Consider the following 26,718-nt stretch of genomic DNA (forward strand, 5'->3'; position numbering starts at 1 on the left):
AAATTCTCAAATCCAAAATATTTGCGGTTTGAATTTTGTGTCTCCTCCTCCAAATCTTCCCTCTTCAATTCAATTTGCTTTTTCACCCCTCCTCCCTCCACCCATATCTCAAAACTCCCCAATCCACAGTAATTTCTTGTACTCCTCCTCCGCTGTTATTTACTTTCCATTCTCCGACTCCCTAAATTTTAAATTTTTTATTTTTTATTTTTGCTTCCAAAAACCCTGTCTAAGAAGAATCATTTCCATGCCGGGTTTAGGGTTTTAGGCCTTTTCTGTCATTTTCTTCCTTTTTTTTTTGTTTTCCTATGAATTTATAATGAAATTGGAGAGTCATTGGGTCTTAGTTTTCTGTTCTTGAGAAAGGAAGAAAAAGAGAATAGGAAATGATGCGGGGTGTAAAACGTGAGCCCATTGGTTCGCGGAGGAGTAGTAGTAGAAGAACAAGTTCCAGAGAAGGAGAAGAAGACAGCCAGAATCAGATTGTAACGCGACAACAAGCAGAAGCTGAAGCACAGGCGAATACGAGGAATGCTAACAGTAATTGTCAGAATGAAGCACAGGGGAATGCAAGTAATGGTAACAATAATCATCAGAATTCTAGGGCTGATAATGATGATAGCGTCGAAGGAGAAGGCGGAGTAGGAGGAGGAGATGTAGTGGAACGGAGAGTCCTTCGATCTCGTTATCTCAATGTCAAGAATCGAATTTCTGGTACACTGCATTTTCACAGTTTTGTTTTTGACTGGGTTTTTTGTATGTTTGTTTGTACAGCTTAAGATTTTCGTTTTGTGTGTGTTTGTAGGGAGTCTTATGTGCATTTCTGTAGTAAGCAAAAAAAAAAAATTTTTGGGGTGCGTTGTGATGTGTGTTAGAAGTAGAAGTCAGTTGCAGAATTTTTTTTAGTAGTATTTTGATTTTCATTGTTCTTGGTGTTCCGCAGATGAGCGAGACGATTTGTCCAAGGTTGATTCTGATAAGTTTAAATCAATTATTGAAGAGGTTGACAACTTACATCAGCTAGGTATGATTTGAAATCTTTTCTTGTTTGCTTTTTCCTCAAGTTTGTTGTGCGTGCATATTTTCACTTGCCATTTTGCTCAAGGATACGTGCTTTAATGGTAAGGTTGCTGCTTTAACCTTGAAAATAAATACTTTTCCTTTCTGTTTGGTCTTAATTTATAACTGGGTACTTCGTCAGCAAAATATCCCCTCCAGTTGGACATTGTACATGGAACACTGACACCGAACTGGGATTTCTATCCTTCTGTGTAGTTTTCTTTCCTATTCCTGGTTCTTCCTTCCTTAAATTCTTGATCACTTCCTTCCCTGCCTTATCTGTTCCAGTGGCATAGCCTCTCCCAGCATTTGTATTTTTTTCTTGTCTTGCTTTCTGCTTGACATTGTAATGCTTTCTTCACCTCTTTTTCTTCATCTCCACATGTCCAATCTTCTTTATTCCTCTCGTGACCCTTTGTTGTGTTAATCAGATGTTTCTTCATGCACTTCATCTCATTTTGATTTTAAGTTGACACTTTGGCTCAAACTAAATTGATTTCTTCCATTACTATACAGTTCAGAAACCCAGGGAACAAGTAGCAGATGCAGAGGCTCTCTTGGATATCACCAACACTTTGGTTACCTCTGTTAAGGCACATAGCACTGAAGGACTGACCCCTTCTGATTTTGTCAGTTGTCTGCTTAGGGATTTTACACAAGGTGGAGCAAGTACTAGTAATGAGGTAGCTAGCAGCTCTCTGCGCTTGAAGGAAATTGGGCTTGCAGTCTCTCATGTTTTCAGGAGTGCTCCAGGTTGCTTCACTATGTATGTATCTTCGTCATCCCCTCTCTTTCATTTACATGTAATGTTGGTTCTTATGTTGGGATTAACTACTTGCAGTTGTGTTTTTTGAATGATTTTCACAGGGTTGGGCCTATGAATACTGAAATTAAGCAACGTAAGGCTGTTATCTACAGAAAGCGTGCAAAGCCTACAGAAAGTGCACGACCTGAAGATGTAAGGTTCCTTGGATTAGATTTAGATACTTGTGCTAGTTTTCTGCAAACTCATTTTTGAAAGTGGCTTCTATTGTGGCACTAACTAGATCTCATTCAAGTTATATGAAAGCAGCAAAAAGAATAGCAACTTTAATCAAAACCTACTGTAATTTGTTGGTAATTGGATTTTTACAATGTATTTTCCTGTCATTTATCTATAATTTCCCCCAATACTCGGTCTTGTGGAGAAGAATGATTATATGGTTTGATTTACTCTATGCCATCAATACAGTTTACAAGTGGCAATGTAGGTTTATAATGCCCTTTAGTGAACATACTAATACACTGTGCAGCTTGATGGTGCTGCTACTGAAGAGAAAACAGACACAGACAAGAATATGGCAACAATGTTTGACATTTTGAGGAGGAATAGGAGGGTCAGGCTTGAGAATTTGATATTGAACAAAAGCTCATTTGCACAGACAGTTGAAAATTTATTTGCTTTGTCATTTCTGGTTAAAGATGGGCGAGCTGAAATAACAGTGGATGAGAAAGGAGTTCATCTAGTTTGTAAGATTCTCAACTTTAAACAATGACATGTGTATCATTTTTTTTGGGGTGCTTTTTGTCTTTTTCTAATTTCTGATCTCATTCTTTCCAGCACCAAGGAATGCTGCTGCTGCTAGTGCAGTTCATTCTGGGGAGGTTTCTTACAGCCATTTTGTGTTCAGATTTGATTTTAAGGATTGGAAGGTATCTGAATATGAAATGTTACTTTTGGCGTGGCTTTCTCTCCTATTGAATCTGTTATAAGCTTTCCTTTATGCATGTTGATTACTTCATGATTAGTACCAAATGAGTGGAAACTGTATTGTGTCTTTTACTGTCTTGTTCAGCACTAACAATTTTTAGAACTATGAAATTGTCTTAAATATTGAATTTTAAGATACAGCAACCATTTTTTCCCTCTATAGGGGAGGATAACTGTATTCAATGTCTTAGATGACATAAGCACTTTAGGTTACTGCTGCCATTTCCTACTTGAATCCATTCAGTGATTTCCGGCGGTGTTGTACTAGCAAGTCATGGAGTCACAGTTGTCTTTCTTTGCTTTAAATTTGCTCCAAATTAAATCATGCAGTATTTATAATAACTTGATGTCTCAGTTACTCGGCTTCATTTTTTGGTATTGAACATCTTGTTCCATGTTGTCTGAATTTGCAGTTAATGATGACTTGTGTTGGAGATGGGGAAGTGTTAATGCCACATAGGGATGTGGCTGTAGCAGGAAATTCTGAGTCGGATCCAGTATCTCTTGGGACACAAGCAGCATTATCTACAACACCAATTAGGAAATTTTCTAGAAATCGGGGTTTGGTTTTACAGGAACAGACAGTTGTCCAAGGATCTCCTGAAAGTGATGATTCAGGAGCAAGGGTTGCTGCAATTCGTAAAGGAAAAAGGAAGCTTGTTTAAGTGACCAGACATCTTACTAACTTCGGTTTTTGTTTTGTAGTAAGATGTAAAGTGAGAGGCATCTATTGTTGATTTATCAGTTCTTTTGCTAATTTTGGAAGTTTGGGTTCAGACCCTTTACCTAGGCTGGCAGCTTTCTAATTGAAGCATATGGAGTTTGGATGCACTAGATTGTTGTCTGGTTCTGTCATCCTTACCCTGCTTTGTACATATTTGCTGTGTATCGTTTATTTCCTTGGGTAAATACGATGATGTCTAGTCGTCTTCTGCCTTTCTACTTTTGAACGAAACCCTGCTAGAATAAGTTTATATTCTAATTCCTTAGGGTACTAAACTGTGAATTGTGAAGGCTAGGTGGTTTCTCATGCAAGTATTTCAAGTAGCCTTTATGCCTTTTCTCACTACTGGACCAAGGGTCCCATAGGATGGTTTGGTTGGCAATGAAACCTTTGACTACTAGTTTGAAGCAAGATTCCCATGCCAACATGCACATCTGCGGTATTCATGTGTGCATAGAGTTTCTTCAGGTTAAGGCTGGCAAGCATGTATGCGTCAAGATTTTGTTGCTGGTACTGGCCTTGCATGTCAAGCTCATGAGATGATATTGTAGTTTGTCACTTTTAGGGAGTCTGACCTCCGCATATGGAAGAAATGAAGAAGTGGGAGGTGATGGGATGATCAGTGAAATTACCTATGTGTTTGGGGTAATGTTTGGCTGCGCATTGGGATGCCTTAGACGAGAGGTGTCGAATTGAAATGATTGTATTTCTTAATATTGGAGAATAGCAATACTTAATATTAAGCCAGCTTTTAATCTATCAAGACCCGAAGCTAGGCCTGGATCTGATAATTTCTGGTATCAAATCTCTTGTGCATGCAGATACGGATGCAGTTGTAACAGTGCAATTCAGAACCTTCAAACAAGTTGGAAATAACAAGGCTCCACAAGAAGTTATAAGATTGCCATACATCACAATTCCAATGCTAAACCCGTTTCTATGAAAACGAAGTACACTTTCCTCGCATCAAAATGGAAAGCCCAGCAGGCGTCTTCCTGATAGCAATTGACTAAAGAACCATTATTCTCAATTTGATCACCGGACACTAGTCGCCAAAGCAAGCAAATCATCTAGCTTTTATTATTGTCTTTTGGGATGTCAAGATCTTTAAAAACTGGACTATCAACTCCTACACCCATTGCATTTAGGCCGTTGTCAACATAAATTACAGCACCAGTGACAGCTGAAGCCAATGGTGATGCAAGAAAAGCAGCAGCATTGCCAACCTCCTCTGTTCAATGTCAAATTCCAACCATTAGGACTCAGAAGTGACAAGCACCACCAGATGACTCAATAAGGCAATACACTGCATGATTGCATCATATGTCCAAAAACGAGAAATATACAAGCATTTATTGTGCATGTGTGTGTGTGCACTCGCCCATGGGCAAGGATGTCCTTTAGGAGCTTGACCCAGAAACTGACACGTCAGATAGCACCAATGACAACACAGCCTTGGTCGTCTATGTGAGAACTGTAAATACTCATGATCTAAAGCCACAACAAAAATTTCTTTCAAGTACTTCCAAAGATCATATATGGACAGAGTGCAGCCAAAATTCTCCAAAAAAAAAAAAAAGAAAAAGGATCACTCACCAGCAGATAATTCCTTTTGCAAGGGTGCATTTTCCAATGAATAATCAATCATCATATCGATGAAACCAATGGCTTTAGCAGCGCGACTTCTTAGTGGACCTGCATATTGTTTCAATACAGGTTAGATGTCAGCGGGATGTTATACTTGATTTTTCTGGTTTCAAATATTGTTTAGAGAATATAATTTTGTTCAATCAGTATCTGCTGAATGAATTAGTCATTAGAGAAGGAAAATGACGTATAACGCATGCTCAGCCCTAAAACATTGCCTGTTCATGGAAAAGGAGAAAATAGAAGGGACACAAGGCAGATAAGACAGAATTGCACATGGCACATTATGCATCCACATAAACCCATTAGAACACAGAGAGTTTAAAGTCAAAAGCAAAATGATCCAGCCAGAGCAGGTACTGTCTTGCTTTCTTGTAAAGGCACATCTGACACTACAGAATATTGTTATTTTCCAAGGGGGAAGGAGGCATGTCTATTAGGTAGTTGATAGCTTCAGTTATGTCCCACAAAACTGTATTCTCCTTTCATTTAATTCGTTTTTCAACCCACATGGACAAAAAGACTCAAGTGTAACCAGAAAAGAGTTACCACAATTATTTGTTATCAGCAAGAAATAAAGTTTAACATCTAGCACAGCCGTGCAACTTTGGATCCTAAAATGGTACCAATCATGCCATTAATCTTAGTATAAGACATTAACATGTAGTAGTTGCCAATACCTGCAGATATCGTGTTGACTCTGACTCTGTGTTTTCTACCAGCTTCAAAAGCCAGCACCTTTATCAAGAATTTGAAGTCAGAAGTGGTAAACCTAAACTAAACATTATCCCTTAAGCATCATCATGTACATCAGAAAGCTCACCCTCGTATCACTTTCCAGAGCAGCCTTGGCTGAACTCATACCTCCTCCATACCTAAGTTTAAGAAAAATCAATATTATGCTTTCAGAAGAGATAGAGGTACAACTTAGAATAACCTAATGCACCACCTCCATACCCTGGTATTATGCGTTCAGAAGCAATGTATGTTAGAGAAATTGTAGCACCACCTGCAATTTGAAGATAGGACCATACGTTTAGCATAAAACACAGCTTGCCAGTGCAGCATATGAAAACAGAAACTTTTGTCTCACTGAAATGCAGAAAACAAAAGAGAGGTGAGGGAAAGAATACCTGGATTCATTATGGGCACAAAATGCTTAAGTAAAGATACAAAGGAATAACTTGATGCCGATATGGCAGCAAGATACCCATTTCTTGATGTCTCCAGGAGGAGCTTGCTAACCTGTATTATGAGTTCAATGAAATCACATCCTGGAAGGCTGAAACACCAGCAATTGCTAAGCAAAAATGAGAATAAGAGGACGAGGAAAAGCACCTCGGGACCATTAGCAAGTGAATGTACAAGGATGTCTATCGTTCCAAAGTCATGTTTCACACACTCAGCAACTTCCTACAAGATAATTTAGAGTAAGCTCGTTCAGCATGCTGCCCTCCAGCATACAGTTTACAGGATAACCATGTTGAGTCATCAAGCACAATTGGTCATAATGCACTTGGTACTATAACAGGGACCTTGAGTCTTGCTTTGCCCAAAAAATTAGATAGGAAGTAACAATATTTCTAAGGTAAATAAACACAGATCTTGAGAACCTATTGATCAAGTGAATGAATAAAGGATTAAGTTTCTAACAACCTACCATACACTTTACCATGATGAGGTTCAGTTAGCAACTTAGTTTGATACTATTTTGACAACTTGAACCATTTCAAATCTAGCACTGGGTTCAGTAATAACATTATTCAATATGAATTCATCATCAACAGAATGTTACTGCTTGATAGCACACAATTTGGAAAGCTAAAGAATGTCTCATGATGCCTCATGGAAGAGTCACCAAGAATACATGATTTTGTTGTCCTGGAGGTCTCTGATCATCATTTACATATTGCACTTACATTCAAAGTGGCACGATCATGTGCTGGTGGTCTTGGGTCCTAAGACTCACCAATTGATTTTCCCTTTCCTATGAATAAACCAATTGGTTTTCCTTTGGCCTCTCATTAGATTTAATTTAGGAAAAGTTTTAGATTGCAATTATCCAGAACTATCTAAGAGCATGAAGTAATTAGAAATGAACAAATAACCACAAGCATGAGCAAGTTTTTAGAAGATTTGAAGTTCATACCTTAACTGTCCAGTTTGTAGAGCCAGCATAGCGTTTGTTTGATTTTACCTGCATAATCCAACATAAGTTTCACCTATGAGTTTACTTCAATTGCAGAGTCTGTGCTGAAAGACATTTTACTAGAAAAGATGTGCTTACATCTTCAGGGACATCCTCAGGACTATCATAAACAGCATCAAGTGGGTAAACTTTTGTGATTTCCATCAGAGAACCATCTGGCAGCCTGAAAAGAAGAATCATAGTTAGAAGGGGAATTAAATAGACAAACTGGAAAGTATAAAATCTGCAATGCTTACACACGAGATTCGTCAAATTTCCCACGACGCAAACTTGTCTCAAAAATATTCAGTGCCTAGAAATGCCAGAGAAAGAAAGAATTTTTAAAACCTGAAGACTCTTGCAATCATTAATTAACAACAAAGACAAATAATACGTACAGGCACCCATGTTCCGACGAGGATTTCAGCACCAGCAGCTGCAAGAGATTTTGCTATTGCCCATCCATATCCATTGTCATCAGCTACACCAGCTATGAATGCTCTCTTTCCTGCAGGTAATGGTGTTTATATGTGTGATGGTCCCTGATAATGTATGGCTATTTAGGGACAAATTACAACTTGTAACACGCATCTCTGTTGCTTGAAGATGCCATGTCACCATTTCCTGATACCTTAGACAGGCTTTAATTGTACAATCGAAACCTCAGGAAAATATGTCGCAGGTCAATGCTTGCAATGCAGTTTTCCAGATTTTACTGGAATCTTCAACCGAAAATATAAGTTTTTTATTTTTTGTTAATTGAAAACTACCTTCAAAGACTATTATTATCACGTTTCTGACTATTTAATGTTCCTGACATTTGCATTTGTATCTACTTCACACCCCACCTGTAGGTCCCTATAATTTTAACACAAAGATTAACATTTTGAGCTGGAAATATGCAATCTCTCTGATAGAAGGTAAGCATCTGCTGATTTACAAGCCTTGGGTGGCATACTCAGATCATAAATAAATATAAACCATGACACATAGCTAATTCTAAGACTAAACTTTGTCAGGAAATTTCCATTTCAGAAAACATAATGATGTCAACTATGCAGCAGCACTAGTTAGTCAGATGAACAAGCACCTGAACATGGGTAGGAAAGTAAACTACACAGAAAATAAGAAATGCAATGTGAATATTGCAGACTAATACTTGCATGTGGCCATAATTACCTACACAGGAAAGCTTCACAGATAAAATTAGGTTTTACTTTTACCAAAAAAAAGGAAGCTGATGATAGAGAAACATGTAAATGTCCAACCTCTCAAGTCAATTGACAACCCTGGTAGAGGCTCTTTATCACTTGTTGCAGACATTGCTTTTGTAACAACTCTCTGATATTTCAGGGGACTGGAATTAAGCTTTTGGTAGAAAGACCATGTTGATGAGATGTGAGATGTGCACTTGAGCTTTGTCCAAGACTCGCCTTTAGTTTCATTACCAAAATTTGCAATGCTTGACTTCAAAATTCTTTGAGATGCAGAAATGCAGGGCTTTGGAACTGCAATTTGAGAGCCAGCAGTTGTATTTGCAGCCATTCCCCTTAGACTGATTTACCAAACTCGAGATTCTGCAAGAGACACTAAAATCAGAAAACTAGAAGTTTCCTTCAGCCACCAAAGTGTACATGTAGATTATCCAGTTCTAGTTATGAACAAACAAAGCATCTTTTCTTTTGAAAATTCATGTCTTAGACAGCATAGAGAGGGAGCAATCAAATACAACCCCCCCCCCCCCCCCCAAAAAAAAATGCCTGAAGGCAAAGAAAATGCAGTTACTCTAGTCGAGCACGGTTCTATGAGTCTATAGTCGAGCATGGTGCTCTGAGTCTATCCATCTTTTCCTAGGCATTACATAAATCACCCTTGTCTCACACTTTTACTCTGTTTCACATTTGTCATTTCTGCTTTCAAATCTTAATCCAGCAGATGACGAAAGGAACAACCTTTATACGAAACTATCTTATTTCAGAACAGAATCACTTAAGTTCTCTAGACAAATTCTTAGTCCAAAAAAAAAAAAAGAAGGGAAAAGTGTCAAAGATACAATTAAATTTCAATTACTACCAAAGTTCCACTATCTTCAACTTGCAAGTGAATTTTCATGTTCAATTCTGACCTTTACTAATCCCTCCTTGCACATAAAAAGGTCGGTCAAACAAACCTATGACTCAAATATTCAAACACTACCAACCAAAGTTTTTCTTTTTCTCCGCAAAGAGAAAAGAGGAAAAAAAATTTAAGATCCTCTGGAAAAGCAAAAACAAATCATTCCAACACCTCATTTCTTCACGATTCTAGCTCCCAAGTTCATATGACATATCACCCTGCGAGACCAAATCTCGGAAACAGAAATAATAAAAAAGCTTCAAATCAAGAAATTATCATTTATGGAACCAGCAAGACAATGTGAGCATTAAATCAAGCACAAATATACAAACAAGGGAAAAGAAAAAAGAAAAAACCAATAAATGAACCTGAAATCAGCATGCAATTACATAATCCCTTGAAAGATCTTAGCAAGAACCATAAAAAAAATCTATCCAAAAACAAACCCTTTTCAGGAAAAAGCCTAAAGGAAACCCCATTCGGATCAACATTACGTGAACGCAGCATTGTGGAAGAAGGGATCAGAGAGAAACTCACCTTGAGGGAAGGAGGCAGACGATAAAAACGAAGAAAGCGTGAGTGATTGTGAGAAGGAGAGTGCCAAAGAAACGTGAATGGGGGCAGCGCCGTATTTATTGCTGGGGCTTTCGATGAAATCGAAGTTTGGCAATGGCAGTGTAGTGCGTAAATTGTAGCAATGACTAATGAGGCTGCTGAGCTGAGGTTGGTTTAACCGTTGTTTTGGCGAAGCTTTGAAAGTGCCGAAAAGGAGACTGAGAGTTCTGGGCTGCGCTGTTATGAATTGACTGTTTTGTCCCCTTTTTTTTTGCCCCCCTCTCTTTTTTTTTTTTCCATATAGGAGCATTCCAACCTTTCGACCAGACTAATATCTTAAAACCATATAGAGACTTGCCCCAACGATACACAGTGAAATAGCGTACGGGATTTGATCACTGAGTCATCTAGAACCTTGCTCCAATGATATGCAACGAAGTAGTACACGGGATCGATTATAAGATTTACTGGTAAAAATTAGATTACAGGACGAGTCGGATTACGAGTTTTTCCCCCTCTCTTATTTTTCATTTTCTTTTCTTTCTTTTATTAATCAACACACTTACTTTGCACGTGATATAACTTGTCATTGTGAAGAACAAAAAATTATTAGGATCCTCCTTACAAACTTATTCACAAGTCTTGCAATTCATGGAAGAATCTAAAGTCAATAATTTATGTGAAGAAGTGATGCTTCTTCTAATATAGCGATAGCAATGTTTTATGCGGTGTCCGCAAGGCGCTAATTGCACTCTCACAGGCGCTGTTACAATCATCGAAGGGTGCTAGTCACTATTTCCTTCTCTAAAATCTATGGATACCCTCCACACTTCACTCATTCAATGTAATCAACAACTCCACACATTCTCACTCTAGGTTACGAATGATTTGTACTAATTTAAGCATTAGAACTATTCTGGAATAACTAGATCCTAACTCTCTCTATATTGTCATTCAGTACTTGGAAGTCTTTGAGTAGCACTCAGTAACTCGCATTCGACCTGTTCGATTCCGCTACATGTCTAGATTTTTTGCTTCTCCATTTTACATGAAGAGTTGTGTTAATTTATGAGTAAAGAATTACGTCCTATATTAGTTCGAAGATGGAGAAAGAGTGATTAATATATAAATAATGATGGATTTTGCAAGATGAAAAATGAAAGATTAATATATAAATATGGGTCCAAAATTTAACAGTTTAACCTTTTTGGTTAATATTAGATTCCTAACTTACATATATTGAACTCTCTGTTAGATTCTCTCAAAGGTGTTTTCTTCCTAACAAGTGATATCAGAACTTGTGCTTGCGAGGCTACGATACTCGGTGATAAGTGGATGATTATCAAAGTTGGACCTATAAAATTCTCTTCTTAGTGATGGATTGAAATGTCAAGGAGTTTGACTGGTGTTACACTAGGCGCACCGTAGATTTGATAGAAAATTCGGTTGATGATAGGCCAAAGAGCCAAGTGCTTGACTAAAATGTTAAGGAGTTTGGCTAGTGTTAGGTTAGATGTGTCATGAATTTAACATGGAATCCGATCAGTATTAGACCAACCAAGGGTTGATAGGGTCAAAAATCTAGTTTGAATATTGAAAAAGAGTGGGTCCATAATTAGAAGTTTAAATGCTGAAGACGAGTAGGTCTATAATCAAGAGAATATGTGGTTTTAGATGTTAAGGTGAGTTTGCATTGAATATTAAAGTAGATTAAAAAAAGAGCTCTTATTAACTTGGGTTTCAATGTGAGGATCTCTCATAAAAAACGAGGTTATTAAATTCATGAGTAAAAAATTATGTAGCATGTTAGTTCGAGAGATACAAAAAGAGTAATTAATATGTAAGTAAGGATCTAAAACCTAATGGGCTAAGTTTTCGAGTCAGAATTGAGTTCTTCATTTACATATTGGATCATTTGATAGACTCTCGAGAGGTGTTTCTCCCAGTAAATTGTAATCCCGGGATTATTTATCTGTTTGAATCCAAATGGATTTTAATCCCTGTAAAATAATTGAAAAAAAAAAAACAAAGGGTCAAAGATACAACGAAATTAAGAGCCCGAATCTTCCAAGCTAGTAGGCCCCGAACGCAGCATCAACAACAGTCTCATGTAGGTTAGCTACATTTTCTTGCACTTCATGCCCTTGACAATACAGCATATGCGAATGAGCGTCAAAGCCCAAAACCAACCGTGTAAGCGGACTAGTTCACAATTTGGAAGGCAGTCCAATTGAGCCCACTAAGTTAGATGTACAGTAGAGTTGCTTGGAGTTTCTGGTCAACTATTTAAAGAACTACACCAATTTTAAGCTCACCTTTTTCATTTCTTGCCTATAAATTTGGATTTAAAGTTTTGTTTGATGAATGTAAATACGCTGGATAGTTAAGCTAACCAAGTAATTTGAGCTTGGTTTAACAGCAGCTCAAGGATCATTTGGTTACCAATATCATATTTGAACACACTACTTCAGTTTATGTAAAAGTTAATTAAACATATATCAAATGTCATACTTTTTTTTTTTTTTTGGTTTAAAATAGCTATAAACTTAGAACTTGTCACACCCATTTGACACATATAAGTGTCTTTTTTTAAAACTAAACATACATAGAATAATGATTAGATACTTATGCGTAATCCGGTAAATCAGTACTAGTGGAGTGTGTCGAAAATTTAACAATTTGCCTAGCCATATATCCATCCTATTTTAGTATTTTAAAAAGGGTTAATTACATCTATCTCTCTCTTGCTTTGATCAAACTGCAAGAAGACCCCCTAAAGTTCAAAAAATAACAATCGCTTTCCTTTGACTATGAATAAATATAACAAATTACCACTTCTTGTTAGTTTACTAACATTTGTTTATCCTAATCAAACCAAATAATAACAAAAAAGTCAAAAATTACCCCTTCAAACCAAAAAATTACTGAAGTGTCTAAAATAAAAACAAGGCCATCAAAATGAAATGAAGGGAGTAGTGCATTTAGTAGGTCATAATGATTGTCAATTCACTTAATTTCCTAATAATAAAAGTTAATTATATTCTTCAATTAGAAAGTGAACTATAATTTAAAATTGATGGAAAATGAAAACAACAAGCATCTTTGGTTGTGTTTGGATTACACGTTATTTCCATCTTATCTATACATACTAACTTGCTTGCATCATCGATACATTTTTCAATCACCTTTTTATCTTACAAACATCACATACAAAATTATTTCAAATAATTTATTATCCAAACACACTATTTGCTTGTATCATAAACACATTTTTCAACTCATCTTTTTTATATTTTTAACCACCTTTTTATTTACACATACATTACATCACAAAAAGTGTTACAGTATTTATTCCAAATAATATTTTAAAAATAAAATCGTTCAAAACATCTTTCATATTTTGTTAAATGACTTTTTTCGTCTCTCACTTATTTTTACGCCATTTACAAATTTATATTAGTCAAATTTCATCCTTACGTAGGTTTCTAACTAGTTTTTTGTCAAAATACATCATGTGCCTTGCAGGTGATCATTTTTGGGGTAAAATTGTCAAATTAAAATTTACATAATCCAATCTATAATCCCTTACATTTCACAAAATGAATTGCTTCGTCCATCACATTTCACAAAACAAATTTTTTAATCCCTCACATTTCAGAAAATGACTTTTTTCATCTCTCATTGACCATGCGTATAAATAGTTTTTTTTTTAAATCTATGTATATATCTATTTGATTTCACGTAAACAGTACGAATAGCATGTAATATATTTCTACTTAATTTCACCTAAACAAACTAAATTGTAATTGTATACATGCTATTCAATAGATATATATGGGTTAAATCTAACAATTTTGTTTTAAACCCATATATATATATATTTATTAATTTATTTGATTTTATCATGTGAATCTATTCAATATTTGTAGCATTTCTCTTTTGATAATTATTCATTTATTAAGTTGTGTAATAAGACCATCTAATTAATCAGTCATAATTCGAATTCTATAGTCATGTTAACAAATTGTAGTTTAAATTTAAAATTTTTACTCATCACCTTTAAGACCAACAGTTGAATTTCTCACCTTATGATTGTCTTAAAATTTGAAAGTGTTAATCAGTTACTTTTTTTGTTATACTTTTCCTTTGTTTATTTTTTCTGTCCAAATTTAATTTGATATAAATACTTGATAATGTTTAGAATTAAATGTCTTATTTATTTTCAATTTTTCGAGTAAAGAAAATGAACATGAGTGAAAAACTAATAAATTTTTAAACCCTGGTATTTATATATTTAATTTCACTTAAACAGTACGTTTAGGCGAAATCAAATAAAGATATATTACATGTTATTCAGGTAAAATCAAATTGATATATATATATATGTGAATTTTAAAAAAAGTTATTTGTACGCATGATCAATGGGGGATGAAAAAATTTATTTTGTAAAATATGAAAGATGAATAAATTTATTTTGTGAAATGCGAGGGACAAAATAATTCATTTTGTGAAACATAAGGGTCACATTAGGGACTATGGATCGGATTATGTAAACTTTAACTTAATAATTTTATCCTTAAAAAATGATCACGTGCAATGGATTCCGATAAAAAACTAGTAAAAAATCTAGATAATGATCAAATTTGATCAATATGAATTTATAAGGGACGTAAAAATATACTTTTAAAAGTAAGAGACTAAAAAAGTTATTTTACTAAATATGAGAGATGTTTTGAAGGATTTTTCCTATTTCAAATAATACTCTATTCAAACAAACTCACTCGGCTCCTAGTACTAGCGTTTACTCACTTAATATCAAGTGCATTTAAGTAGACGTGATGATTGTTAACTCACTTAATTTCCTAATAATAACCAAACCATGGTACATGAGAGCAGCGCTACTAGTACAGCAGTCCTAGCGTCTTTTCCTAATAATAATAATTACTGTATAAGAGAAGGACTACTGGTACTAGTGTTTAAATATCTCATCTTCTGGAAATCGTTTATTTCTTTTGCTTTGCGTACTCTTTCTCCGAGGAGGCCGCCCTCTTTCTTTCCCCGCCTCAAATCCTCTCTCTCTCTCGCGCTCTCTCCCTCACCTGTAGAGCCTCTGCAAAAACCCATGGACAGTTAGGGTTAGGGTTTTGCAATTATTCTTTTTCTTTTTTTTTTCTACCTGCTCTGCCTTCTTAGCTTAGGAGATTTACTTCAATTTTCTTCCTGTTTTGTTTTTTTTAGGAGTTTTGTTAGAGTTTTAGTTCCTTGAAGGTTCGTTGCTGTCTTTGCTGATTTAACACTCTCTGGATCTGAGTTTGGGGAGCTATGGATATTCGGAAGAGAAACCGGACAGACTCCAATCTCAACGCCAATGGCGGCTTCAAGAAATCTAAGCCAGGTTGAATTTCTCTACAATTTTTACTTTTATGCTGTTTTTCTTTTATTGAATTGTATCTGGCTGTTTGCTTTTTTTTTTTTTTTTTAACTTTTAATGACTAAAATTGCTTTCTTGGTTGATATTGCATTCATGATTTATTGGATTTTCAGTTTGTTTTTGTTTTGGTTTTGGCTCTTATATATGTTAGAATTGTGCTGATTCATGAAGATGTGCCTGATTTAGGACACTTAAAGTTGCTTTATATCCTAAAATCTTTAAAATTTTCACTCATATTGTTGTAAAATTTACACTTTGCTCTCAAGCCTTTAAGAAAAATGATAGGCTGCCCTTACTCTTGCCCCCGAGATCTCAACTTCTCGTTCCAGACTCCAAAGTACGAGTTGCTTTCTTCTTTTTTGCCTTTTTGTCAATTATACAAATTTTTTTTGTACCAGTGTGTGTGTGTGTTTTTTTTTTGGTGTATTATACTTGTGTTGTGTGTGTCCTGTGAAGCAAGAGTAAATTACCTGTTGGATCCTTGGTGTGTCTTGCTTATTACTTGTCCTGCACTGGGTTTCAGAAGATAAGAACGGTCCTTTTTGGTAAAATGGGAAGAAAATGGAGACTGTAAAATTTGTCACGTTGGAACTTTTGGTTAAAATATGGATATATCTTTAAAGACTGGAGAATTGACCTGTTGTGCACATCTGTGTCTGAGCACTTTTATTGTTGTAAATTTCTGTTGTCAGGAGTTTGTCGTCTTTCCTTTTTAGTTGGTGGATTTTAATAGTGATCCTTGTTGTTTAGCAAATATGTCAACAGTCCGTTACTAAGAAAAATGTAGGTGTAATCTATTGAAAATGAAGAGTACAAAAGCTTTGCTTGCACATAGCTTGAACTCGCAATAGTATATAAAATTTTTTTAGCTCTACGAGTACTATTTTTGCTGGTCAGAAGCTTATAACAATCTGTTGCCGGTAAGAAGGTCGTAATAGTTGTACTTTTCTTTTTGTTGGTAACAAGCTGATATCATATTTGTTAGATGATACATAATCAATTTCAAGAATCGATTAAATTCTAACTGGAAAAAAGTAATTAATGTTTGCAACAGAAATGGACTCCTTATCAAGTGGTATAGGAAGCAAATCGAAGCCTTGCACGAAGTTTTTCAGGTTCAAATCTTTACTTGCCCAATATAAATACTTTCAACTTGTAAATTTTCTGTCAACAGTTAATAGCCATAAATTTAATACCTACTCTTGATATTGCAAGTATTAAAAACTATTAGATGTGCTGGCAGAGTGGTGAATTTTGTACAAAATGTATTGGCTTATTGATCTTGGTATTGGTATTCTCTTTGGCTCTTTGTAAACTGTCAATCAAATTTCAGAGGAGAAGATGCTGTATTAGCAATTAATGGTGAGGTGAATCATTTGCCTGCTGATGTTGAACATTTTTGTGGGCAATTAGGTGGCAGATGAAATCAGCGCTATATAAGAAGTTTTTGGGTGAAGTACAATAAAAACCAGTGCTTATGCGAGCAAAATAATATTATCTAGAATATTTCCTAGGCCTAATAATCCTTCCTAATGGAGATCATAATAGCAGCAGTGGTTTCAATGTTTTTGGTTCTTGCATTGTGAAGGTACAATACAATTATATAATATTTATGTGCTATTTTCAATGTTGTTGGCTCTCTGATCAGTAAATAAAGTTGAACACAACCGTTGCAATATTGTATTAATCTTTATACAGTTTTATAATATTTAAGTACTATTTTTTATGTGACTATCAAACAATTTACTGTTTGTGGTTGAAAGCAGTCCCCGCCTGATATAGGATTTGTTGCTTCAGTGTGTGCAACATCTTTTCAACACATGGCCTGAAAATCCTGAAAAGCTTGGGGGTCATTGAACATGTTACATTATGTTCCTTTTATTCCTGTTTGATAGCTGCTAGCTTGAGTTTTACAAGTTTTTGAGATTAAATTAAAGTTTGGTTGGCCATCAGTTGTTTATATTGAACGACTTTTAGAGTCATCTAGAGTATTTCTTTTGGATATATTTTAATTCTTTAACTTTGAAACAGTATGTTTTCAATAAGTCTGCTTTTGATTATATAAATGTGGTTAAAGTTGCCAATTTGTATGGGTTTGTGGTGGTTCTATAACAAACATAACACAGAGTTTGCAAGCACATTATGATCTTACCATTGGCTAGCAGCCCTGTAGGCAATCACGTGGTCCTAGGCGTATCATATACAGTCTTACGGTCATCAGGGCTCAAATAGATGTTAAATTTACATTTGAGAATCTATACCATTGGAAGATATTTTCCATAAATTAATCTGCGAAACAAATGTAAAGTATTGTACACAGGGCTATCTATTTTCCCCCTTTGACCTTTTTTCAGAACATTGTTTTTGTAAGTAGTAAAATTTACACTGGTTTTTCCTGGTACAGATCTCGGGTCAAAGGAAAAGGTTTATGATGTTTTTCTGCTTATTGAATGTTAGTTGATATTAACATTGAATGTTGCAGACACATTTTTGCAGAACAATCATTTCACTTGTGTAGAGATGTAAAATATTTCAAATTTTTGTCTGAAAGTGAGGCCTAATTAATTACTCTCGGTTCTTGTCCGCCATTTAATTGTCTTGACGAGCAGCGACTTGTCATGGAAAATGCTTCACGTGAAACAGAAAAACTTGGATATTGATGATGATGCCTTTAGTGTATCTTGTGTAGTGGCTTTTTTTATTGTTTAGCCTGTGGTCTTGATTCTGGAATGTTTTACTCATCAATAACAAACATTTAGCACCATTAACAAGTCTCTGAAGGCTTCTCTAGTGCTTCATTTCAAACATCAGCGTTAATAGCAGTAAAGAAATTCATAGGCCTTGAGTATAATCATGTTTCTCTGCTGTATTGGGAATTTTACAGATTTTAATCAACCTGAATGGCAAACTTTGTCAATCCTCTTTTCCATATGACCATCCCCATTCTTTGTATGGTGAGATGGGTTTTGCGGGCGGGTGGCAGGGGAAGACTTCTTTTGAATTCTTGACCTCCGTACTCTCAGGACTAAGACGTAACTATACATATTTTTATGTTTGTCAATCATGATTCTTGGTTTTCATGTCAAATTGTAAATAAAGTGAATACCATCTTTCTGTCTGTTTTTTCCTTTATGGATTGCTGCCCTTTCAATTTTAAACTTTTCTGGGTTACCAAATGTATGGCGTCTTTTAATTGTGTCCATTTCAGCATCTATATTCCTGTTTAAGTATAAAATGGCTCTGTAAAGTCAACTTGGTGACTACGAGATCGAATTTTCTTTCAACAATATCTTAGTTTTTCAAACATAATCTATTTCCAAGGAAAATGCTGCCTGACTTATTCTGGTAATATTTCAGATTTAGACTCTTGTAAGATTTGGCAAAAGTTTGATCTGAGTGTTGGATTGTGTTTCTTTGTAGCACTGCTGGCTGCCCATTTGGGGAGAGTTGCCATTTCCTTCACCATGTACCTGGTGGCTATAATGCTGTTGCCCAGATGATGAATCTGCCTCCTGCCCCAGGCCCACGAGGTGCAGCAGCGCCGACATCTGTACCAAATGGTGCTGGTTCAGCAACAGTTAAAACCAAAATTTGCAATAAATATAATACTGCCGAAGGATGCAAGTTTGGTGATAAGTGTCATTTTGCTCACGGTGATTGGGAGCTTGGCAAGCCTATTGCGCCATCACCACCTCACACAATGAGTGCAATTCCTGGACGATTTGGTGGCCGCATGGAGCCAGTTGTACCTGGACCTGCTGCTAGTTTTGGTGCTTCAGCGACAGCCAAAATTAGTGTGGAAGCTTCCCTAGCAGGAGCCATCATTGGGAAGAGTGGGGTGAACTCCAAGCAGATTTGTCGTCAGACAGGTGTTAAGTTAGCTATTCGAGAGCACGAGAGTAATCCAAATCTGAGGAACATTGAGCTCGAAGGTACATTTGAACAAATCCAGCAAGCAAGTGCAATGGTAAGAGAGCTTATTGCCAGCCTTGGACCAGTAGGTGGCCCAGGAAGGGCACCTGCGATTCCTGGAGGCCCTGCCCCTCCAGGGAGCAACTACAAGACCAAACTGTGTGAGAATTTTGCGAAAGGTTCCTGCACATTTGCGGAGAGGTGTCATTTTGCACATGGAGCAGCTGAGTTGCGCAAATCTGGAGTTTGAGAATTTTTCATTCAGTCTAGTTGATATCCTTTCTCCTGAGTTTGAGTTGTTCCTATGTAGCATCTTCCTAGTTTTGCGAGCTAAACCAATATAGGTTAAACAACAAATTTTCTCAGCAGTTTTTCTCCTAGGAATTTGAGCTATCTGGTTTTCGATACTTTAGCTACTAATTGTTTTACTATATCTGATAGATACTATTGAAAGTAGCGAAGGCCGCCAACTATTATTTTACTATATCTGTTTTTCTTTTCTTTTTTTTTTTTTGTTTTGTTTAACGGTAACAATTTACATTATTTCTATTCCTGTACGATGGGAAAGGGAGAGCCAATTGGACTTGTAAGCGATTGGCGTGTGAACTTTAGATAGTGCATTACTGCGCTCTATGGTCTCTTGAAGTGTATAGCCCTTGGTGGTGTCGTATTTGTGCTTGAGAGGTTGCACATTCACAAGGGTCATGCGTTCGAGCGAGACGTATTAGCCCAGACACCTGATTTCATGGGTTCGACCCCTAATATGGGCGTGTTGCCCATTTAAGTAACCAGCTTGTAGAAATTTGTCGTTGGCCTTGTTTCGTTCCTTTTTAGCTCCTTCCCTCATCTCTGCTATCCTCTCTGTTTTCTTTACTGCGTGGCTAGTCTTTTTTTTTTTTTTCCCCCTGCAATAACAAATATCTAACATATTCCTACTCTTACATTATTGGACGAGTCTAAAAAAAATTTGTATGGAAGTTGGAGGGTGAATTTAGTTAAGTGCACTGTTGTACTCTATGAAATTTTTAAGAACAAGAAATTGTGTGATGCACTAGACGGGATTTTAATCCCTGACCTAGTGCACCGGAGAGCTCTTAAAGGGACTCTCCTTAATCATTGGATCAAGACCAATGATTTCACGATGTGGCTAATTAGCTACAGTCTAATATAAGGGTAGGGACCCTTTTAGTAAAGCAGAATTTAAAAACACCAGGTGGCGGTTTTAAATAAGTAATAGTTGACAACAAGTCATCTTTCGGAATTTTTTTTCCCAGATAAAACATGGGTCCGAATCGAATGCGAATGGTCATTGCAGTCTGCCTTCTTGGCCAAACTTGATTTTTAACCTTTGCTAGTGTTTTTGGATATTAGTTTTTTCTTTTTTTTTCTTTTAATTTGAGTGGATTCGATTTCGATCACCATCATGATCCTTCGAAATCATAAATTACTTATAAAAATTATTATAAATCGCTTACAAACACAAACTGCAACGAAATTCAAATACACGATTTTTTGTAAAGAAATTATCAATCCTTGTCAATTGAGTCAATTTATGAGCCAATTTATGTTAACGTGTGAATATTAGCTGATCGTGGAGTCCAGTGATATTCTTCACTTCCCGAAAAAGAGAATAAATTCTTTTTTCTAGCCTACAATTTTACCCCATGGTATATAGTACATCTGGATATGCTGAAAGGGTTGCCATTACTTGCCAAGCTGAAGATGGAGTGCGCAAACTAATTTTGATTAATGCTTGATGGTCTGTTTTTTATTTCCTTCCTGTGAAGTAAATCTCGATTAGTTGATCACAAAAGGCATGGAGTGGAGGCATCTTCTTCCGGTGATAATTTTCTCCTTTTAACTCGTTGGTCACGTATATTGAAAATAAGGCACTATCCAAAAAGCTGATATAGTTTTTTTTTTTTTTTGGGCGGGCGTAACTAAAGACATTGATGAAGAATTCATGATGCATTCGATCAAATGAAAGAGTCTTTATTGAAACTCTATTCTATCAAAAAAGGACTAATTGAAATTCTTATGTCTCAAATCTATCCATGTTGAGGAGAAACTTAACATGGGATGAAAACGAATTACCACGAACATGTAATATCCTCACTTATTACTAAAATTTCCACTCCACGAAAGTCACTAATAGTAATAAACAACTTTTACATAGATGCTAGAAGTGAACCTACGAATGACATTATCGAAAAAGCAAGCTTGTAAATCCTAAGTAACCTAAGATCAGAAATAGTCGAATACAACAAGTGGACCGTCCAACTTAAAAAGGGTTCCAAGTCCTTATTCAAAGCAAGATTTAAAAGGTCCAATTATCTAATCTAGTCTAAGTATAAGAACCACCAATGTTAGTAGCCGCACCAACATGGGTGTTATGGGCAGCATTAGTCCTGCCAGTCCCAGTGGCCGTCCCAATGTGGTGGGACTCAACCACGCCTTCGGTAACTTGTCCGGTGGGCTGTCCGGTGCCATGGCCGGGCAAGGCCGACTGCTGATGAGTCCCGGTAGGATGTCCTGGTGCACCCGTGGTGGAATAGGTGTGCGGCTGGCCAGTGTTTTTGGTTGCATTCCTAGCCGCAGCGTTATGCTCCTGAGCCGCACGCTTGTCAAATTCAGCCTGATTCACCTTCTGTTCCTTCCTCTCTGTCGCCATCTCTTTCTCAGTTGGATTATTTGCAGCGGCACGATCAACCTGCTCAGACAATTTAGTTGCAATACATGTGCTTCATCCCGTTTTCAGAAATTAGCAGAGAAAGGCGTGACACAGGGATTTTATGATCATGCTTAATAGTTTTGGCGTAAAATTGGCATTCAAGAACTAGTAGATGCATGGAGCCAAGAAAATGGTTCGGCATAAGGATTTGGAGTGCACTTTTCCAGACATGTTTCAAGTCTTAAAAAAATTGCGATATTGTTCAGTAAATTGCATGTCAAAATTGAAAATTAATGCTAGGGAAAGGGATAAATAAGTGCAGTATATATAACCTTCTCTTGCATGGTGGCCTTGGTTTTCTCCATTCCGGACTTGGCTGAGGCGGCAACATTGGCTGCTTTCTCCTTGATGGCCTGCATTTTCCACTCTCTCTTTTGCTCTGAAATCTAACTTGGTAGTGTTAATTTGCAAGAAGTTATCTAAGAGAAACTTTGTAACTGTTTGATTGATGATTTGATTCTTGAACAAGGTCCGAGAAAGCGGTTAAATAGATTGTGGAAAGTATGGAGATAAAGACAAGTGTTACTCAAACAAGAGGAACACTTGACTCCAGTTTTCGTGGGGTTTCAAACACGTGTCCACAAGGTGGCATCCTCAGAGGGCAGTTTACCAATCCGCGTAAAGAAAGATAAGGCTTTGTCGGGAATTTTCCCCGAGAAGACGGGCCACGCCACGTAGCAATAGGAATATGGCATTGCTACCTTTTAGGGCTCCATTGATTTTGAAATGCAGCCACGGTTTGCCTCCCCTAGGGTTGCTAGAGATTCAAGGTGCTCCCGGGTCCTTCGTGAACACCTCGATCGAGCTCGATCAAAATCAAATTTGAGTGCTAGAGATTCAAGGTGCTTGTGAGTTATTTGCAAGTAACTTGGTCGAGTTCGATTAAAATCGAATTCGAATCGAGTTTTAGCAGTTCGTTTTTGAATTTGAATCAAGTATAGACCTTAGAAAATGAGGTTCAAGTATTTGACAAACTTATTTGAATAATTAAATTTTTAATTGAAAACAAATATATATGTGAAATTATACTTATAAGTATGAAAATTGTGAAATTTATCACAAAAAAATTGAGTTCGAGTATGACATGACTCGTAAGGATTCTCGACCTTATTCAAATTGAGCTCGAGTTTGTAAACTACTTGCTCAGCCGAGTTCAAGTCGAGTTCGAGAATCAATGATCGAGTGATCACTATTCGAACTTGAATTGACTCGAATGCACCCCTAACCTCTATCATCAAGGAGTGAAATATGCTTAAGACCACATCTTTAAGTTAAAGAAAATGGGTATAGTAAATAGCTCAATAGTTTCCAACCTCTAGAGTCTAGGCATTTAGTTTCTTTGAAGTTTGGTGTAGTTTATCACTCATTCATTTAGAAATTTCGAGTAAATGATTATTTGATTATTTATATTAACAAAAATGTATTTCGAGGAGTTGAGGATGAAAAGGTTAAAATTTTTTTATCAAAACAGAAAGGCTAATCGTGAGTAATTGTAAATGATTTTGTATGTTTTTTTTAAAAAAAGTAAAATAATACTTTAACTTCGACTGTTCGAGTAAACTTCGAGTATGTCCTAATGTTCTTTCTATATTATGTCCTTATATTAATTCTACCAGTTACGTAAATATTAATATGTCCTAATATTTTAAATAAAAAAAGAGCACGTACAAAATTTTAGCGTTGTTTTTTCTATGACTCCCCCACTGTCCCCTCCCCACCCCACCGGTTCTAAACAAACGAAGCAGGCAGGGAACCCACCATGTCAGGGAAAATCTTAATTAGGGTGAAAACGAACCAAAAAAGCACACTATAATCACTTATTGCCGTACTTATCAAACATGACCTGCGAAGAACTCAAACAAACATACTGACGGGATTAATGGTTGAGTCAGTAAGTCATTAAAATATAATGTTTATAAATGCTGATAATATATTTGTTATCTTAGTATATGTAAGGTGTGTTTAAACATTAATTATTGTACTTAAAAAGATATATTATGAGAATATAAATATTGATAGAGCACTCAATTTCATTTTTTATTATACTTTACGAATACAGACTCGTAGTCAAAGACAAATCAAATTTATTTTATTTAATAATACAACAAAATTTTAAACTAGAAATTATATCTAGTTATCGAGATACAATCGACGCGCGTGCAACACGACAGGAAGTAATATAGTATTAACTAATCGATGCGCGTGCAACACGACAAAAAGTAATATTAACTAAATTGAATGCATTATACAGATACACGGAGTATGTGTGTGTGTCCGGAATACATATAAAAACGAATTGTATGGCATAGGAATATATACAACAATTGTACTAACAAAATATTAATGCCATTAAGAATGTATATATGTGTGGAAACCCTCCATATTGGCACTTGGGATCCTCGGTGACATGTTTTCTATGCCAACCCAATGCCACCAATAGTGTTGCGCCAAGTGTCATGTTATTATTTACACTTGTGTTAAACCAAACCAAGTTGAATTATTAGAAAATTAAAATGTAAATAATAACATGACACTTGGCGCAACACTATTGGTGGCATTGAGTTGGTATAGAAAACATGTCACCGAGGATCCCAAGTGACATATTGGTGTTTACTATCTATGAGCTAATACTTGCTGGAGACATCTCGTTGTTAAGCATCAAAGTCGAGCAATAATGATGGAATGGGAACTTCTCAGTTTGAAAGTTCTAGCGATTAATTTTACATAAGAAAGTAAATAAATATAGTTAAAGCAACATTTGGTCAACATGTAAAAGTCTAAATTAGTGGTAAAATTAGAGAAGGATATCCAAATTTGAAACCTTGATAAAAGTGTGTTTAAGCAAACCACCGCCGGGTTCCCTCATAATTAAACCAGTTGGTTAAATGAATTTGACCAAGTAAACTGCTCAAAGCAGATTCAAAAAGCGGGCTGGCCTGGGGGCGGTCCACCCGACGAGCGGTTCAACCTCCGAGCCAATTACTGTGCTTATAACCAAAATTTCATGTTCAATAATTAAGCACTTCACAACACTACAATGGAATGAATGGCAGACAAATGCTTGTTCAAGAGGTGAACTCAGGATTTATCTTATCATGTGGTCTGAAGAAGTTGGAAATTAAGATAGTTCTACTCTGGCCTGAAATTCTTGCTGGCCCGGAAACTACGTACTGCTTGGGAAAATACCAAATATTCATGTCATGTGTGATCTAACATAAAAATAGATTTCATTGCTTTCGAAAAAATTAACATTTGAATTCCTCTAAACAGCACCATAAATCTATCAACATGTGCAAGTTAAAGGTTTTAAAGAACCTCCAATGTTATTCCCTTGTTCCAAACCATGGCTAATTCTGTATTATTCCCTTATTCCAAAACATGGCTAATTCTGTATAATACAACCCTAGTTATAAGAGGATCATCCCTTACTACTAAACAAAGTATTGGCTCAAACTAAAACATGCGTCATAAACACTCAGGCTAGCTAATATGTAGCACCAGGTCCATAACCAGTCCTAGCTCCTCCGCCGCCAACCCCGGGGTCTTGAACTCCCGGTCTGCCCACATCCACCCGGTCAGGATCAAGAACACCGGTCCTTCCACTCCCCGTGTTCACTCCAGCAGGATACTGCGACCCAACAACTCCACTAGTCACGCTAGTTGGATAATCCTCCCTAACCGGCCCTTGAGCCGAGTAACCAGCGTGGCCGAGCGGATCACCCGCCGTGTGGAGGTTGTGGTCGCCTCTCCTGGCAGCTTGGCGCATCCGTCCCTTCTCACACTCTGCTTCAAAGAACTTTTCCTCTTTCTTCCGCTCAGCCATCTCCTTTTTCACTGGATCAGTAGTCATCTTTTCAGCCTGCATATATACGTACCCAAAAACAACAAAAATATATCAATACTGACACACTCTACCAGCAATCTTGGGTTGAATTGGTAAAATCATTGGTTTAAACAAAGTCGTTTTGAACCAAAATCGAACTTTTCAGCCTCCTAGGTCGTGCTAAACAAGTTAAAACAACTTACCTTTTCTTGTAAAGCGGCCTTGGTCTTATCCATACCGGACTTTGCCGAAGCAGCTACGTCGGCTGATGTTTCCTTTGCTTTCTGCATTTTTCTCTCTGTGGCAAAGATTAATTATGGCTTATTTCTGTGCCAAATCCCTTGCCTATAACTAAACGAGCATATATCCCTTGACCATACCATGCTCAAGTGACCAACTTCACATGGTTTTATCGTATGTGCATGGGCGTGGAGAGGATAGGAAATGGGAGGCGGTGACACGTCGTCGTGGGAATACACGTGGAGATTGAAGGGACAACTTAGGTGCGGAGATTTGACGCTTGTCGAGGGAAGTGGATAAGATTAGAAGTTTGGAGATGATGACTGAGGAGAGGGAGAGGAGGATCTTTAACTTGCTTCTGTGCTGCTACATTTCGTACGTGGAGCCCTGCAATGGCTTCAAAATTGTTGTCTCAAACTATGTGCTACACGTTGTGTTCAGTGATAAATTAAATAGGGAAATGATTCTCCATACGACTGAATTATCTTGCTAGGATTGCAAATAAATCAAATCCTTGGGAGTTGATTTGATCAAATCGAGTTA

The 26,718-nt window shown here is 36.6% G+C and overlaps 5 protein-coding genes across 7 annotated transcripts; 2 read left to right on the top strand and 3 right to left on the bottom strand.

The window, feature by feature from the left end:
• Positions 1-3,749, top strand: LOC113774877 (non-structural maintenance of chromosomes element 4 homolog A-like). The gene is made up of 7 exons (XM_027319526.1): positions 1-714; positions 944-1,024; positions 1,576-1,825; positions 1,927-2,017; positions 2,352-2,568; positions 2,660-2,751; positions 3,223-3,749. The coding sequence occupies exons 1-7, from the start codon at positions 387-389 to the stop codon at positions 3,472-3,474; spliced, it is 1,311 nt and encodes a 436-aa protein (XP_027175327.1). The 5' UTR covers positions 1-386; the 3' UTR covers positions 3,475-3,749.
• Positions 3,750-4,399: 650 nt separating this feature from the next.
• On the bottom strand, positions 4,400-10,271 carry LOC113774878 (enoyl-[acyl-carrier-protein] reductase [NADH] 2, chloroplastic-like). The gene is made up of 13 exons (XM_027319527.1): positions 10,021-10,271; positions 8,637-8,945; positions 7,767-7,876; positions 7,626-7,681; positions 7,468-7,552; positions 7,330-7,377; positions 6,519-6,593; positions 6,314-6,425; positions 6,138-6,189; positions 6,004-6,055; positions 5,861-5,918; positions 5,130-5,228; positions 4,400-4,764 (listed from the first exon to the last, which is right to left on the bottom strand). The coding sequence occupies exons 2-13, from the start codon at positions 8,911-8,913 to the stop codon at positions 4,604-4,606; spliced, it is 1,185 nt and encodes a 394-aa protein (XP_027175328.1). The 5' UTR covers positions 8,914-8,945; positions 10,021-10,271; the 3' UTR covers positions 4,400-4,603.
• A 4,768-nt stretch (positions 10,272-15,039) lies between these two features.
• LOC113775794 (zinc finger CCCH domain-containing protein 14-like) lies at positions 15,040-19,865 on the top strand. Of its 3 annotated transcripts, none has more exons than XM_027320810.1 (4): positions 15,040-15,167; positions 15,277-15,433; positions 16,524-16,584; positions 18,890-19,865. In XM_027320810.1, exons 2-4 carry the CDS (start codon positions 15,361-15,363, stop codon positions 19,629-19,631), a joined length of 876 nt encoding a protein of 291 aa, XP_027176611.1. In that variant the 5' UTR covers positions 15,040-15,167; positions 15,277-15,360; the 3' UTR covers positions 19,632-19,865. The 3 variants fall into 3 exon arrangements, with proteins under 3 accessions (XP_027176611.1, XP_027176610.1, XP_027176607.1); XM_027320809.1 differs by having other exon boundaries at positions 15,041-15,173; XM_027320806.1 differs by having other exon boundaries at positions 15,041-15,433.
• Positions 19,866-21,471: 1,606 nt separating this feature from the next.
• On the bottom strand, positions 21,472-22,557 carry LOC113776093 (18 kDa seed maturation protein-like). The gene is made up of 2 exons (XM_027321168.1): positions 22,385-22,557; positions 21,472-22,091 (listed from the first exon to the last, which is right to left on the bottom strand). The coding sequence occupies exons 1-2, from the start codon at positions 22,469-22,471 to the stop codon at positions 21,726-21,728; spliced, it is 453 nt and encodes a 150-aa protein (XP_027176969.1). The 5' UTR covers positions 22,472-22,557; the 3' UTR covers positions 21,472-21,725.
• Positions 22,558-25,498: 2,941 nt separating this feature from the next.
• Positions 25,499-26,299, bottom strand: LOC113776168 (protein LE25-like). Its single transcript, XM_027321274.1, has 2 exons — positions 26,139-26,299; positions 25,499-25,971 (listed from the first exon to the last, which is right to left on the bottom strand). Exons 1-2 carry the CDS (start codon positions 26,223-26,225, stop codon positions 25,597-25,599), a joined length of 462 nt encoding a protein of 153 aa, XP_027177075.1. The 5' UTR covers positions 26,226-26,299; the 3' UTR covers positions 25,499-25,596.
• Between the last annotated feature and the right edge of the window lie 419 nt (positions 26,300-26,718).

This window comes from Coffea eugenioides, chromosome 6 (assembly GCF_003713205.1).
Source record: "Coffea eugenioides isolate CCC68of chromosome 6, Ceug_1.0, whole genome shotgun sequence".
NCBI classification, from domain to species: domain Eukaryota; kingdom Viridiplantae; phylum Streptophyta; class Magnoliopsida; order Gentianales; family Rubiaceae; genus Coffea; species Coffea eugenioides.

What these genes read in the sequence shown, in the direction of transcription:
- LOC113774877 (XM_027319526.1), top strand. Translation starts at nt 387, where the DNA reads ATGATGCGGGGTGTAAAACGTGAGCCCATTGGTTCGCGGAGGAGTAGT. An exon ending in TGTCAAGAATCGAATTTCTG is followed by an intron (nt 715 to 943) that starts GTACACTGCATT and finishes GGTGTTCCGCAG; the next exon opens with ATGAGCGAGACGATTTGTCC. An exon ending in GCTCCAGGTTGCTTCACTAT is followed by an intron (nt 1,826 to 1,926) that starts GTATGTATCTTC and finishes TGATTTTCACAG; the next exon opens with GGTTGGGCCTATGAATACTG.
- LOC113774878 (XM_027319527.1), bottom strand. Translation starts at nt 8,913, where the DNA reads ATGGCTGCAAATACAACTGCTGGCTCTCAAATTGCAGTTCCAAAGCCC. An exon ending in GTTGTCAATTGACTTGAGAG is followed by an intron (nt 7,877 to 8,636) that starts GTTGGACATTTA and finishes CATTACCTGCAG; the next exon opens with GAAAGAGAGCATTCATAGCT. An exon ending in TCGTCGGAACATGGGTGCCT is followed by an intron (nt 7,682 to 7,766) that starts GTACGTATTATT and finishes TGGCATTTCTAG; the next exon opens with GCACTGAATATTTTTGAGAC.
- LOC113775794 (XM_027320810.1), top strand. Translation starts at nt 15,361, where the DNA reads ATGGATATTCGGAAGAGAAACCGGACAGACTCCAATCTCAACGCCAAT. An exon ending in CTTCAAGAAATCTAAGCCAG is followed by an intron (nt 15,434 to 16,523) that starts GTTGAATTTCTC and finishes TGTTTGCAACAG; the next exon opens with AAATGGACTCCTTATCAAGT. An exon ending in CCTTGCACGAAGTTTTTCAG is followed by an intron (nt 16,585 to 18,889) that starts GTTCAAATCTTT and finishes GTTTCTTTGTAG; the next exon opens with CACTGCTGGCTGCCCATTTG.
- LOC113776093 (XM_027321168.1), bottom strand. Translation starts at nt 22,471, where the DNA reads ATGCAGGCCATCAAGGAGAAAGCAGCCAATGTTGCCGCCTCAGCCAAG. An exon ending in AGGCCACCATGCAAGAGAAG is followed by an intron (nt 22,092 to 22,384) that starts GTTATATATACT and finishes TTGTCTGAGCAG; the next exon opens with GTTGATCGTGCCGCTGCAAA.
- LOC113776168 (XM_027321274.1), bottom strand. Translation starts at nt 26,225, where the DNA reads ATGCAGAAAGCAAAGGAAACATCAGCCGACGTAGCTGCTTCGGCAAAG. An exon ending in AGGCCGCTTTACAAGAAAAG is followed by an intron (nt 25,972 to 26,138) that starts GTAAGTTGTTTT and finishes GTATATATGCAG; the next exon opens with GCTGAAAAGATGACTACTGA.